The sequence below is a fragment of the Plasmodium vivax genome, chromosome 11, assembly GCF_000002415.2.
Source record: "Plasmodium vivax chromosome 11, whole genome shotgun sequence".
Taxonomy (NCBI): domain Eukaryota; phylum Apicomplexa; class Aconoidasida; order Haemosporida; family Plasmodiidae; genus Plasmodium; species Plasmodium vivax.
The window spans coordinates 1734010-1745938 of NC_009916.1; the positions used below are offsets into that span (position 1 = coordinate 1734010).

At 50.7% G+C, this 11929-nt stretch overlaps 3 protein-coding genes across 3 annotated transcripts, besides 13 other annotated features; 1 reads left to right on the forward strand and 2 right to left on the reverse strand.

Annotated features, from left to right (window-relative positions):
- Positions 1–29: 29 nt before the first annotated feature.
- On the reverse strand, positions 30–3664 carry PVX_113520 (MYND finger protein, putative; the record flags this gene model as incomplete). Its single annotated transcript, XM_001616045.1, has 16 exons — positions 30–77; positions 184–240; positions 341–453; positions 606–774; positions 954–1016; positions 1155–1226; positions 1317–1356; positions 1466–1515; positions 1680–1725; positions 1864–1939; positions 2101–2239; positions 2392–2443; positions 2603–2736; positions 2855–3046; positions 3242–3350; positions 3585–3664. 16 exons carry the CDS (start codon positions 3662–3664, stop codon positions 30–32), a joined length of 1440 nt encoding a protein of 479 aa, XP_001616095.1.
- Positions 564–584: a microsatellite.
- Positions 973–1004: a microsatellite.
- Positions 1234–1264: a microsatellite.
- Positions 2203–2250: a microsatellite.
- Positions 3240–3264: a microsatellite.
- Positions 3665–5099: 1435 nt separating the features above from the next.
- Positions 5100–5127: a microsatellite.
- A 146-nt stretch (positions 5128–5273) lies between these two features.
- Positions 5274–9386, reverse strand: PVX_113515 (translation initiation factor IF-2, putative). Its single transcript, XM_001616044.1, has one exon. It carries the CDS (start codon positions 8357–8359, stop codon positions 5339–5341), a length of 3021 nt encoding a protein of 1006 aa, XP_001616094.1. The 5' UTR covers positions 8360–9386; the 3' UTR covers positions 5274–5338.
- Positions 5398–5418: a microsatellite.
- Positions 5444–5529: a microsatellite.
- Positions 6786–6895: a microsatellite.
- Positions 6896–6919: a microsatellite.
- Positions 7098–7228: a microsatellite.
- Positions 8974–9036: a microsatellite.
- A 1078-nt stretch (positions 9387–10464) lies between the features above and the next one.
- Positions 10465–10488: a microsatellite.
- A 743-nt stretch (positions 10489–11231) lies between these two features.
- PVX_113510 (glutaredoxin-like protein, putative) lies at positions 11232–11894 on the forward strand (the record flags this gene model as incomplete). The annotated part of the gene is made up of 1 exon (XM_001616043.1): positions 11232–11894. The coding sequence occupies one exon, from the start codon at positions 11232–11234 to the stop codon at positions 11892–11894; it is 663 nt and encodes a 220-aa protein (XP_001616093.1).
- Positions 11895–11929: the final 35 nt, after the last annotated feature.

Consider the following 11929-nt stretch of genomic DNA (forward strand, 5'->3'; position numbering starts at 1 on the left):
TCTTGTTTTTGTCTAATTGATGGCTGATGTTATGCCGCGTAGGAGCAGACCTCTCTGTGGTGAAACCAGTCCTTCATCTGTGCGCGGCACGGGGGGGGAGAAAGGAGAGATGGACAAGCAATAAACGGGAGATAGACGAGGAGGAAACACATGTGCGTTGCCATTTTGCAAAAAGTCGCCCACCTGGCACTCCTTCGAGCAGTAGTACGCCCGTTTGCACTGCGAGCATTGTAGTTCGGCCTGAAAGGGGGGAAAGCGGCGGAAAAATGGGGCGAAATGGCGGAAGAATGTGGGCCTTCTTCCAGCCACAGGATTTCTCTCCCTCCCTTTTGTTAATTACAATCTCCTTGCAGCTGTCGCAGAGGAAAGACTCCTCTGCTTCATCCTCTGGTGTTGCTTCTCCCCGTTTGGGGTCCGCGCCCTTTTCGTCACTCGAGTGAGGACCGCCCTTGTCTGAAATTGGGTTAGGAAGTGAAAGCGAGGGGGTAGTGACGGCCGCTGGTGCACGTTTGCGGTGTTTCTCTCTTTTGCGTCGTTTCCACTGTTGCTTCGTTTCCACTGTTGCTTCGTTTCCACCGTTGCTGCTTCCCCCCCTGGAGTGTTACCCTTCTTTGGGCCCTTCCCAGCCTGCTGGTCAAATTCGTACACTGAGAGGTACATGTCAGAAATGCTGCCCAAGAGGTCCCTCTCGATGGTGACGCTGCTCAGGAGGGACGCGAGTCTCCTTTTGTTCTTCAGCACGTCCGCTTTGATTTCTTCGAAGATTTCCGGCACCTGCCAGGGTGGGAGGGGGAGCGCCGTGGAGCGGTGTGGAGCGGCGATAAAGCGGCAGTGAAGTGGCGATGGAGCGGCGATGAAGTGGTAGGCTTTATTTTTTTCTTCAGGATGATTCGCCATTATTTCTTTCCCTTTTTTTCTTTTCTTTTTTTCTTTCCCCTTTCGCGCAGGCTCACCACGTCGATGATCAGGTAGGAGTTTTTGTTCTCCGGGAAGACGCTCTTCGAAATGTACAGGTGCTGCAGGCGGGGGGGAGGGGGTGGCCTCGCAGTTCATTTGGCGGCGAGTTCGTTCGTTTGGCGGTGAGTTCTTTCGTTTGGCCGTCCGTTCGCTTGCCATTTGCCGGCCGCTCTCCCGGGGCCCCGCTTCCGCTTTACCTCGATGAACGTGTGCAGCGTCTTCATGGGGGGCAGCTGCTCGTGCAGGGGCTCGTTCATGTACTTCCGCAGCTGAGGAGGAGCGTAAGCGGCAGGATGGACGCAGTGGAGCAAACGAGACGGGACCAACGCACACCTGAACGATGCGCACCCCCTGTGTACCTTCAGAATGTTGTTCCTCCTATAGTTGGTCATTTCGTACCTGCCATGATGTAAAGAAGAGAAGAGCAATTAGTGGCGACACACGTGGTGGTCGCGTAAGCCCCAATTCCAGTTTGGAACTCCTTCGCTCAAAGTGATTTTTTTTTTACTTTTCTTGGCAGCTCCTAGTCAGTATCAGGGTGTAGAGTATCAGCCACAGCTTGGGGGAGGGGTAGGGGGTAGACGCCGTGTGCAGTTCAGTGAAGATTTGTTTGCCATATGGATGTGGGCATCAAAAAAAAAAAAAAAAAAAGAGATGCAGATATGCAGAGATGCAGAGAGTACACTTCGCTACTAGCACTGCTCCCCTTTCGTTGCCTCTACCTGTTTCTCAATCGTACATAAGGTGCTGCCTTCCCGTTTTACCCACCTGCATGTGTGTGAACGTTAGTGGGAACGTAGTGTGGGGAGTAACCCCAAGGGGGGGTCCACCACACACATGCGCATGTTCATATGGACGTGTACTCATCAGCGCGCTTAAACAGATCGCCGCTGAGTATCAAGTTACTCATTTCCTTCAAACACGTAGTTGTCATGTGCCCATGGTCTCCTCTCCAGGAGCGGAATTAGAATTAGCAAAATGTCTGAGGGAGGGAAAAGGGGGAGGTGCATCTTGTGTTGTCCCCCTTTAAGACACCATCTGGGGGGAAAAACGTTCGTTTGAAAGAAGCGAAAGGGAGTGCCCCGCTTCTCGCCCCGCTTCTCGCCCCGCTTCTCTCTCCTCTCCCCTCTCCTCTCCCCTAACCGTAGTCCACTATCTTATTGATGACTGTGTTGTTTAGCAGGTGAATCCTGTCCGTTATGTTCCGCAGGGCGTTGATGACGCTGACGTATATTTTGAGTCTGTCGATGCTTTGAGACTTATCGTTTTCTTCCCTCAGCATCTGAGCGGTGGAGGGGGAGAAGGTCACGTGTGTGTTAGTGCAAAGGTGTATATGTGCGTTAGTGCAGAGGTGCGTGTGTGGGGGCGGCCTCAAACAGTTGATGCGCGGACGGCACAGGAATGACGCGCCTCTTGCGTCCCCCTCCTGGTGACCTCGCTTATGGACATCTCGCTTGTGGGCTTGACGAAGTACTCCTCCGAGTTGCTAAGGGGAAAAAAAAAAAATAAAATAAAATAAAAAAATAAAAACAAACAAATATAAAATATAAAGTATAAAACAAAACCTTAACACACGTTGCGCGTGTCCACTGAGCTGCTCCCCCCTGGTCAGCACCGCCGGCCGACCGCTTCTCCACCCCCCTACCTCTTGAGGAAGGCCACCAAATTGGTGTAGATGTACGCGAAGAGGTTTATCATGTGGCTGTCTATTTTGTCATAGGCGTGATCTGCGCAGAGGACCCACTCGAGGATGTTCAGCAATGTCACTTCGTGGTACAGCTGGGGGGGGGAGCGGTTAAATGGAAAGGAAGACGCGGCGGTTATGGGGATGCGTGGCGGTCACGGGGAGATGCCCCCCCTTTGGACATGTACCCATTTGTTGGGTGCACAGCCATACCGCTATGTAGCTGGAGATGCGGTTCTGCGCGTTTGTGTCTTCCCCCTTTTTTGCATCTACGCTGGCACTCTGCAGTTCGCTTCCCCCCACTTCCTGTGGCGCTGATTTGTCTTTACTGCACTTTGTTAGTTCTTCCATTTGGAGAAATCGAACGAAGTAGGTGGTGATTAGTTCCCTAAGCAGAGTCTCAAACTTTGCAGGGGGGGAGTCCTCCCCATGTGGTGAATATACATGTGTGGTATGGCAGTTTTCACCACTTCGTCGCGGCAAAAAAGGTGCGCAACTGCTAAACCGCTCAACTGCTAAACTGCTAAACCGCTAAGCCGCTAAACTGCTAAACCGCTAAGCCGCTAAACCGCTCAACCGCTCAGCTGTCCATGGAGGTACCTTCCCCACGAGGGCATCCACCCGCTCGTCCCCGATGGTGTCCATCATGTCACTGTTGCGGTGGACGTATAGGTTGATCGCGACTAGGCTCTTGTGGCATTCAAACCATCTGAGGGGGAAGACATTGAGGTAACAGGGGGGGGGTTGAAAAAAAGGGGGGGAATTCCCAAGCGGGTTCGGCACGTCGCCATGGTGTGTTAAGTTTATCCGTGCCATGTGTCGTTTTGTCCGTTACGTTTGTTTTTTCTCTCTCTATTTTTTTTCTTTTTTTTCTCTATTTTTTCTCTTTTTTTTCTCTTTTTTTTCTTCTTTTTTCTCCCCCTCTCTTTCTCCCTTTCCATACCCCTTGGAATAGATGTCCAGGGCCCCCCCACTCCGAAGGCCACCAACATGAGTGAAGAAGTCCACGTCCGTAACGTCCATTTTGGCCCAAGTCAGGCTTGGCTGGAGGTGCTGATGACTGCGTTAAGGAAGAAACGTCGCTTAGTTTGGGGATTGGAGGGCAAGTTAGGCGGTCAAATCAGGCGGTCACGTTAGGCGACCCTTCAATATGGGAACCTATCTTTTCGCGGAAATGTGTGCGCGCACGGGGGGGAAACATTCTTTAGCTGAAGCGGGAGCTCTCATAAAATGGTGCACAGCGCTGCGGGATTCGCCACGTCGCTGTGCCTACTATGCTGCTCCCGATGGTGTCCACCCTTACGGGTACGCGCTTGCGGAGGACACCTCGGGGCCAGCCACAATAGCGATCGCTCCGCCGCTTAGCATGGACAGAGAGCTAGCTGGGATGGCTGAGCCAACCGCGCAGCGAAGTAACATGGGAACATGTATCATGGGAGGAAGGATGGATAATTTTTTTCCGCAAAAAAAAATTGCTGCCACAGTTTTGGGGCACCCCTTCATTTTAAACGATCGCGACGATGTTTCGTTTTCACGCAAAGACATGCCGACACAGTGAAGCTCATTGGAGAAGGCGCCCTCGCTTTTAACGTCCCCGCCATTTTGTAGAAACTTTTCGCGAGTTCTCCCTCGGTGCACAATTCATCAATTCATCAGTTCATCTATTTGCTCTTCCCCGTATTTGCCACTTGAACTGTTTTACCTGACCTGTTCAGGCAAAAAAAAAAAAAAAAAAAAAAAACAGCCAGTAGACAGGCAGGCAGACCGGCAGACGGGACGGAGAACCCTCTGAGGAGTGCCAAACGTTGGGGCGCTCCTAACATTCCTCGTTAAAAAAAAAAGAAGCCGGTAAATACAGCTAATCGAGTGCGCGTAAACCGTTGCAACGTTCGGTGTGACAGCCCCCTGTTGAGAAATTTTGGAAGGGCCTATCATCCCCGCTTGCGCATTTTTCGGGGGAATACCCCAGAGGGGGACCCACCTTTGCTGGATTAAAAATGTCAATTTAAAAATGTCAATTTAAAAATGTCAAATGTTAACTTTTGCCGTTTTAACAATGCTACAATGACACGACCATGCAGCGACGCACGCAGGTACCGACGCAAATGAATACAGCACATATGGCAACATTTCAAATAGGCCTTTTTTTTGGAGGTGATCAAAAGGGAGGGTAGGTGTGTGCAGCGGTGCGCTGAGGGGGGAGAGAGGCCCTTAGCACGAGGGGCGCACACATGTTTGAGCACATGAATGGGCACACGCACGGACGCACAAATACGCGCATGAACGTGGCCCATTATGTGGGGAAGAGGCGGTACGAGAGGTACGCGGCGGTACGAGAGGTACGCGGCGGTACGAGATGGTACGCGGCGGTACGTTTTTTTTGGGACAGCCTGGGGCACGCAACCTTTTGAGTAGCCCCCGCAAGTGTGCTCCTCGCGCGTGACTGGTTATCCTTTTCAAATTTAGCGACTGGGGGGTGCCGATTAGGGGTGAGAAGGAGAGAAGTTGGAGTGTGCGTTCTTCTTTGCGTTGCTTTTCCCCTTGGGGTGTGGAGGAAGGGATCACCTCGATGAAACCACCTCGAAGGGATCACCTCAATGAAACCACCTCGAAGGGATCACCTCGAAGGGATCACCTCGAAGGGACCACTCGAACGGCGCAACTCAGTTGTGTGACCCGGCGGAGGGGCCGCGCCGCTCAGATGATGTTGAAGATCTTCTTGAGCTGCACGACGAGCCGCCAGTCCTCCATGGTGAGTTCGCTCCTGAAGTACTCCTTCAACACGTCGATGCTCTCTCTGGTAATTTTGCTGTAAATCTTTTGGTTAAAGTCGAAGTGCCTTCCGAAGGTGATGTGGGGTTCTCCGCAAATCTTAATGGAAACTTCGTCCCCCTTTTTGGCTTTTTCACAGGTTTTCTTGTTCAGGAGGATGCTAACCACGTTGCCTATTTTTAGGCTCTTCTCTGGGATGTACAGTGGGGTCCCAATTTTTAAAATACCACAATCTACCTTAACCCCAATGACGATGGGATCCTTCTTATTAAACACGCAGTCGTTCACAATGGAGAGTTCGCATGGGAAAATTGCATCAGTCAATTTGCTCTGTTTTTTCTCCTCTTCAATTTTTTTAATATAACTGGTGAAGGCATCAAATAGGTGGTAAATGATATCCTTCTGCATGATTTCCACTCCTAAAATTTGCGCTTCCTTTTCTGCCTCCGGATCGATTTTTACATCAAAGGCTAGGATGACTGAGTATTCGGGTTTCCCCTTTTCCCTCATGACGCTGGCTTTCTTGACGTCTTTCTTTTGCACCGTCCCGATGTTCACAGCAAAAACGGGGATCTTAGAATCTTTTAAAAAAATGAGTAGTGCTTCTAACGAGCCAAGAGTGCTAGCCATGACGTAGAGACCTACCCCTGTCTTATCTACGTGATTGAACACATCCGAAACGTCGGTCATTGCTTTCTTTTTGTAGTCTTCAATTTCGTTTGTATTATTGGCAACGAATAGGGAAGTACCACAGAGGACCTCTTCCAATCCATTGGCAGAGATTTTTACACCAATGCATGCCTTAATAGATTTGTGATGCACATACTCATTTTTTATTCTTAACTCTTTTAGAGGTTGCGGAGTTAGGAGGGCCCTAATGACAGTCACGATCGGTCCGTTGATACCACATAGGACAATCGTGTCGGACTCTTTGAGCACCCCATTGGTTAGAATAACATCGATGGTGGTGCCTAACCCTTCAATGTTTTTTACTTCCAAAACGGTGCACTCTAATTTCTCGTGGTATTCAATATTTTTAAGCATAAAATTTTGGGTCAATTTTACTAAAATCATGATGAGGTCCGCAATACCCTCCCCCGTTATTGCACTAGTGGGTACAATGGAAACGTATTTCCTCGGGTTGGGGTTTTCCCAATAGAGGTGACAGTTCAACCCTTGCTCGGCTAGCTCGTTAAGGATATTCTTCAGTCTATCCTGGAACTCCTCCTGTGTGTTTTCCTTTTGATTTTGAAATGTGTAGTTGAATGGGGACCAGTCACTTTTGCTCCACATGTAGAGCCTATCAATTTTGTTCAGCGCAATAACGAAGGGGCAGTTCCTCTGCTTTAGAATTTGGATGGACTCCTTCGTCTGCTGCTCGAGGCCGTGCATCAGGTCAATCACCAAAATGGCTATATCGCACAGGGAGGAGCCTCTCTTCCTCAGATTGTAGAAGGATTCATGCCCCGGAGTGTCTATAATCATAATTCCCTTCGACATGCACTTGATGCTTTCGTCCACTTTTTTTATTTGCTTGTCGAGGATATCCTTTGGGAAGAAGGTCGCTCCGATTTGCTGCGTAATTCCTCCCGCCTCGTTATCCTGCACATTGGTATGTCGCAGCTTGTCCAGCAGCTTCGTTTTCCCCGTGTCCACATGCCCCAATATGCACACGATGGCTGACCGGTACTCGCTCTCGCCGTCTGACTCACCCTGCGCGTGGCTGTTTTTTTCGCCGCCGCTGCTTTTGCCCGCATCCGTTTTTTTTTTCCCCTTCTTGGCGCTAGGCGCCTCCCCCTTGGGGGATTTCTTCCCGTCCGCCGCTTTCCCCTCTGCCGCTTTCCCCTCCGCCGCTTTCCCCTCCGCCGCTTTCCCCTCCGCCGCTTTCCCCTCCTTCGATTTGTTCCTTTCCCTGTCGGCCTTCTCGCCACTCTTCTGCTCACTGGGCTGTTTTTCCTTTTTGCCCTCCTCATCCACGTTGAGGAAGTCTTCCCAGTCGTCCAGGACAATTTCCTTGGGGTCCACTTTCTTTTCCGCGCCGTCCTGGCCCAGCGACTCGTCCAGCTTGCCCCCCTGGGGGGTTGTGCCTCCCCCCCCCTCCGCGTTGTTATTCAAGTTGGCACCCGCGCCCACGTTCGCATTAGCATTCGTTTTGTTCTTCTTCTTCTTCAGGAAGGCCTTCGTTTTGTTCAAATCGATGCTGATGATCTCCGCTTTGGTCTTTTCCTTCGGCTCGACCAGCACCCCGGACTCCTTCAGCGTTTTCAAATACAATTCTTTTTTTTTTTTTTCTTCTTTCGCCTTTGCGCTTAGCAGTTTGCCCTCCTTTTTTAGCTGCATTTTTTTTTCCAATTTGGCTAGTCGTTTTTTTTCCTTCTCTTCCTCCTCCTTTCTAATTCTTTCTTCTTCCTCTTCTTGCTTCCTCCTTTCTTCTTCTCTTTTTTTTTCCTCGTATTCTTTTAGCAGCCTGAGTCTCTCCGCGGCTGCCTTGGCCATTTCGGACATCCCCGAGGTGCCTTTCTTTTCGTTGGCCTTCTCCTTTTCCTTCTTCTTCTTCTTTTTGTTCTTTTTGGCGTCCTCATTCGCGTCATTCGCGTCCACCGCGTCGACCGCTTCATCCGCGGCGGCACCGGGGGGCTGCTCGCCCGGTCCCTTCTTCGCCTCCCCGCCCTCTCCCTCCTCCTCATTCTCCTTGCCCTTCATTTGCTCCTTCTTCTGCTTCAGCTTTTCCTTTTTCTTTTTCGACTTGGACATTTTGGCCGCCTCGTTTTCCTCCGCCCCGGCAGGGGCCACTCCGCTGACCACGCCGCTGACTCCTCCGCCACCCGCTTGTCCCGCCTCTTCCTTCTGCTCCTTCACTTCATCCTCCCGCTTCTCGTCGATGCCGAATTCGGCGAGGATCGCATCCAAGTCGTCCTTCTTCTTCCCCTTTTTATTTTTGCTCATTTTGGGGAGGACCGTATATGGGAGAAGTGAAACGGAGCTGTGCAGCGGGACGCTGTGTGTGGGTATGTATATACGGATGGGGGTATGCGTATTCGCGTGGGTATGCTTGCATATATGGAGGGGGGCAATCTGCCTCTACCCTTTTGCCGTCCCTACAGGTACAGCCCACTGCACAATGCGGGGTCGTCCTATCCCATGTATTCGCACCTCCGTCAGGGCTTCTCTTTTCGCTCGAAAGTGATATCTCCGAGGGGGTTAAACTTTCGTGGGAACGCTTCAACCGTTAGGCTGCTACGTTTGGGGGCATGTTTGGCGATGGCTGCAGGCCTCCTCACGTGCATTCGCATCTGCGCGTTGGAGGAACTGTGGAGGAACTGTGGAGCAGCTGTGCAGCAGCTGTGGAGGGGTATGGCATACGATAGATGCCTATGCAGAGGGGGTGCCTGGGTTCTTCGTTTGGGAATTCCTCTTAGAAGTGCCTTCCTCGCACCCCCTTTCACTTCCGCTTCGTTTCCTCGTCTTCTCTCTCTTTCTCTTAGTGCACGAGAAAACGTTCATTCCCCTTGGCGCGGTGACTCCAAACGTTGCAGTTGCGATTGCGAGATGGTGCGACAGTTGCTCCTGAGCATCTGTTGGGGTTACATCTCCGCGGGGTTCTATGCGCACGGGTTGGGCCTTCCTCCGGGGGTTCAGCGGTGGTTGCTTCAACAGCGGTTACTTCGCCCACGGTTGCTTCTGCTGCCCCTTTAACCGCTCGAACTTCTGTGGAGGTTTCCAACGGAGGGGGAACTCTTCTGCCTATTCAGGGATCAGGGTGGCCCACTTTCTCCATTTGCCGGCTTCGCTCGCCCATCACTAAAAAAAAAAAAAAGCTTCGGAAGGGTTGGCTGATGATGACTTGAAGTTTTGCCTTCTTTTAATTTAACTGTTTGGTTAGTTAATTTTGCCTTTTTTCTTTTTTTTTTTATTTTTTCTTTTCTGCGTTGTGAATTTGCTTCCATTTCGCAGTTTACCAATCGTTGGAGTGAAAAAAAAAAAAAAAGTGACTCGCAAAACTGAAGCGCCGCTCTGCGTTCTGCGTTCTTCGCTCTTCCGCCTTTCCTCTCGAAATGCATTTTTCTGGCAGCCGCGAGCTCCCCCCCGTTATTTAATTTTTCCCCCCACCTCGGTGTACCTCTGCATATGCCACGCGTATGCGAGCGGCGGCGCGAACGAAGCGCCTACGAGGAATACGTGTACTTCCTGGAAGGCGGCATACGTGGGGGGGAGAGGCAACACTGCACGTGTTTTTTTTTGTTTCCCACTTGGTATTTTATTTATTTATTTATTTTTTTTTTTTTATAACTTCACTGGAGCGTAACATACGGGCAGATCTATTTAACAAAGTCACTACAAAAACGGGGAAATTTTTTTTGGCGCAGACTGGGAAGGGCGTTTCCCCACGCGTGGGCTACTGCTGCTGAGCGGTTCGGAACTCAAGTGCGTCATGCACTTTCGCGAACCCCGTTTGGTCTAGTTGCATGGCGTAGCATATGCAACGTGGTTTACCACGTGTGTGTGCGCGTTGGTATGCCTCCCTCTACAATGCGTTAACGAAACGGCTGCAAAGTAGCTGCGAGTTAGCCGCGTCTGTAGTTAGGCCACTCCGTTCCAATTCATCCGTTCGGCGAAGTGAAGCGGGGGGGGAGCACAGACTGGGAAACAGAGGATGCCTGTTCTTTTTCAAAGGATGCCTGTTCTTTTTGTTTCGTCCCATCAACGGTTTTTTTTTTTTTTATTTATTTTTTTCTTTCTCTGCTGCATTTCGCAAAGGGCAAATGGGTGAAAAGAGGGAGGGCCACACCAACTGCTCCACTGCTTTACAGTTAACATTGCGCTGAACAGAATGGGGGTCGTCCGCAACAGGCAACTGAGCCGTTTGCTGTCCGACCGAAAGGAACGTTTATCTGTGTATGCACCTGTTTTTTTGGGAAGCGCTCACAGGGGTTGACTCGGAGTGGGGGGTGCGGATGCTGCGGAAGCTGCATGATTGGCAGTGAGCTTCTGCCCGGTCATCCCCTTCGTTGTAGTGGTCACGTTCGCAGGTGGGCATTAGCTCACTTGGGGGCGCTTCGCCAAGCGGCGGCAGCGTTGCCCTCACAAATTGTTCCTCTGACGAATGGTTCCTCCGACGAAAAGCTGCCCCGAAGAATGGCTGCCCTCCCCCTGTTGGACGAACCTTCCGCGCACACATAATGGGGAAATGTGAGGAGGAGAACCGAATGGCATACGTACGCATGGCGGATGTGCATCAGAACAACACCTGGTGTTAGCACTTTTTTTTTTCTTCCAGTGGGGCAATTTTTCCTTCCATTTCGGGGGGAAGTTGTGCCTCTTCGCCCACCACGTCGCTTCAGTTTATAAAAATACACATGCACGTGGTACCGCGGAGGTCCTATCGCCTCCCCTCCCCTTCTGCGTACGCTTACTAATTGATAGCTTTCCATGGTGGGAAGTCCCCTCAGCCAAAAAAAAAAAAAAAAAAAATTCCCACGCTTAGTGAGCATATTTAAAATAAAATAAAAATATCCCTCTGTGGCATCCCCCTGTGGCATCCCCCTGTGGCATTCCCCTGTGGCATCCCCCTGTGGCATTCCCCTGTGGCATCCCCCTGTGGCTTCCCCCTTTTGAGAGGAACCTCCGTTGCCTCCCGCGCCGCTGCTAATTCGGCCAATTTGCGTTTTCCCCACGTTGAGGAGTCAACAGGGGGTATAATTTCTTCCCCCCTTTTGGGACCCCCCCATGATCGCTACGCATTTTTTTTTCACCTCCCCTCCTAGTAATCACAAAAAAGAATTAAAAAAAAAAAGGAGCGAACATAAAAGAGACCAAAATGAACTTCATTAAGGCAGAAGAAAAGGACAAGTGCGCGGAGGAACAGGGGGTAAAGCTATTCTACCTCAAGTCCTGCAAGGAAAAAGAATACGAGCTGCACATGGATGTTTGTCAAGCCATTGTAGAAGATTGCCCTTTGCTGGAAGTGTATGTGGTTAGTCGAGGGGACGGAAGCAGTGAAAGCGGAGCATTTGAACTGTATGATAATGGCCAGCTTATAAAAAAATTTACCAATTGCAATGTCTCCACGGTTACGTCTTTCATTAGGAAGTATGCCCAGAAGGGGGGCTCCTCTCCGATGGAGGCTACCCAAAGTGGTGAACTTAACTCCACAGGCAAAACAGATACGGTGAAAAAGATTGAGCACTTGATAGGGAGCAACAAAATCATTCTCTTCATGAAGGGAAGCAAGACCTTCCCCCAGTGTAAATTTAGCAACGCCGTTGTGTTTATGCTAAACAGCTGCAAGGTAAAGTACACCACATATGACATTTTACAGGACGAGGACGTTCGTAGCGAGCTGAAGATTTATTCTAATTGGCCCACCTACCCGCAGCTCTACATCAACGCGGAGCTGATTGGCGGCCACGACATTATCAAGAGCATGTACGATAGCGGCGAGCTGCGCGACGTGGTGCCGCAGGACTGCTTCGAGGGCTGACCCGCGTAGCGGTGAGTAGCCTCTGATAGCGGCGG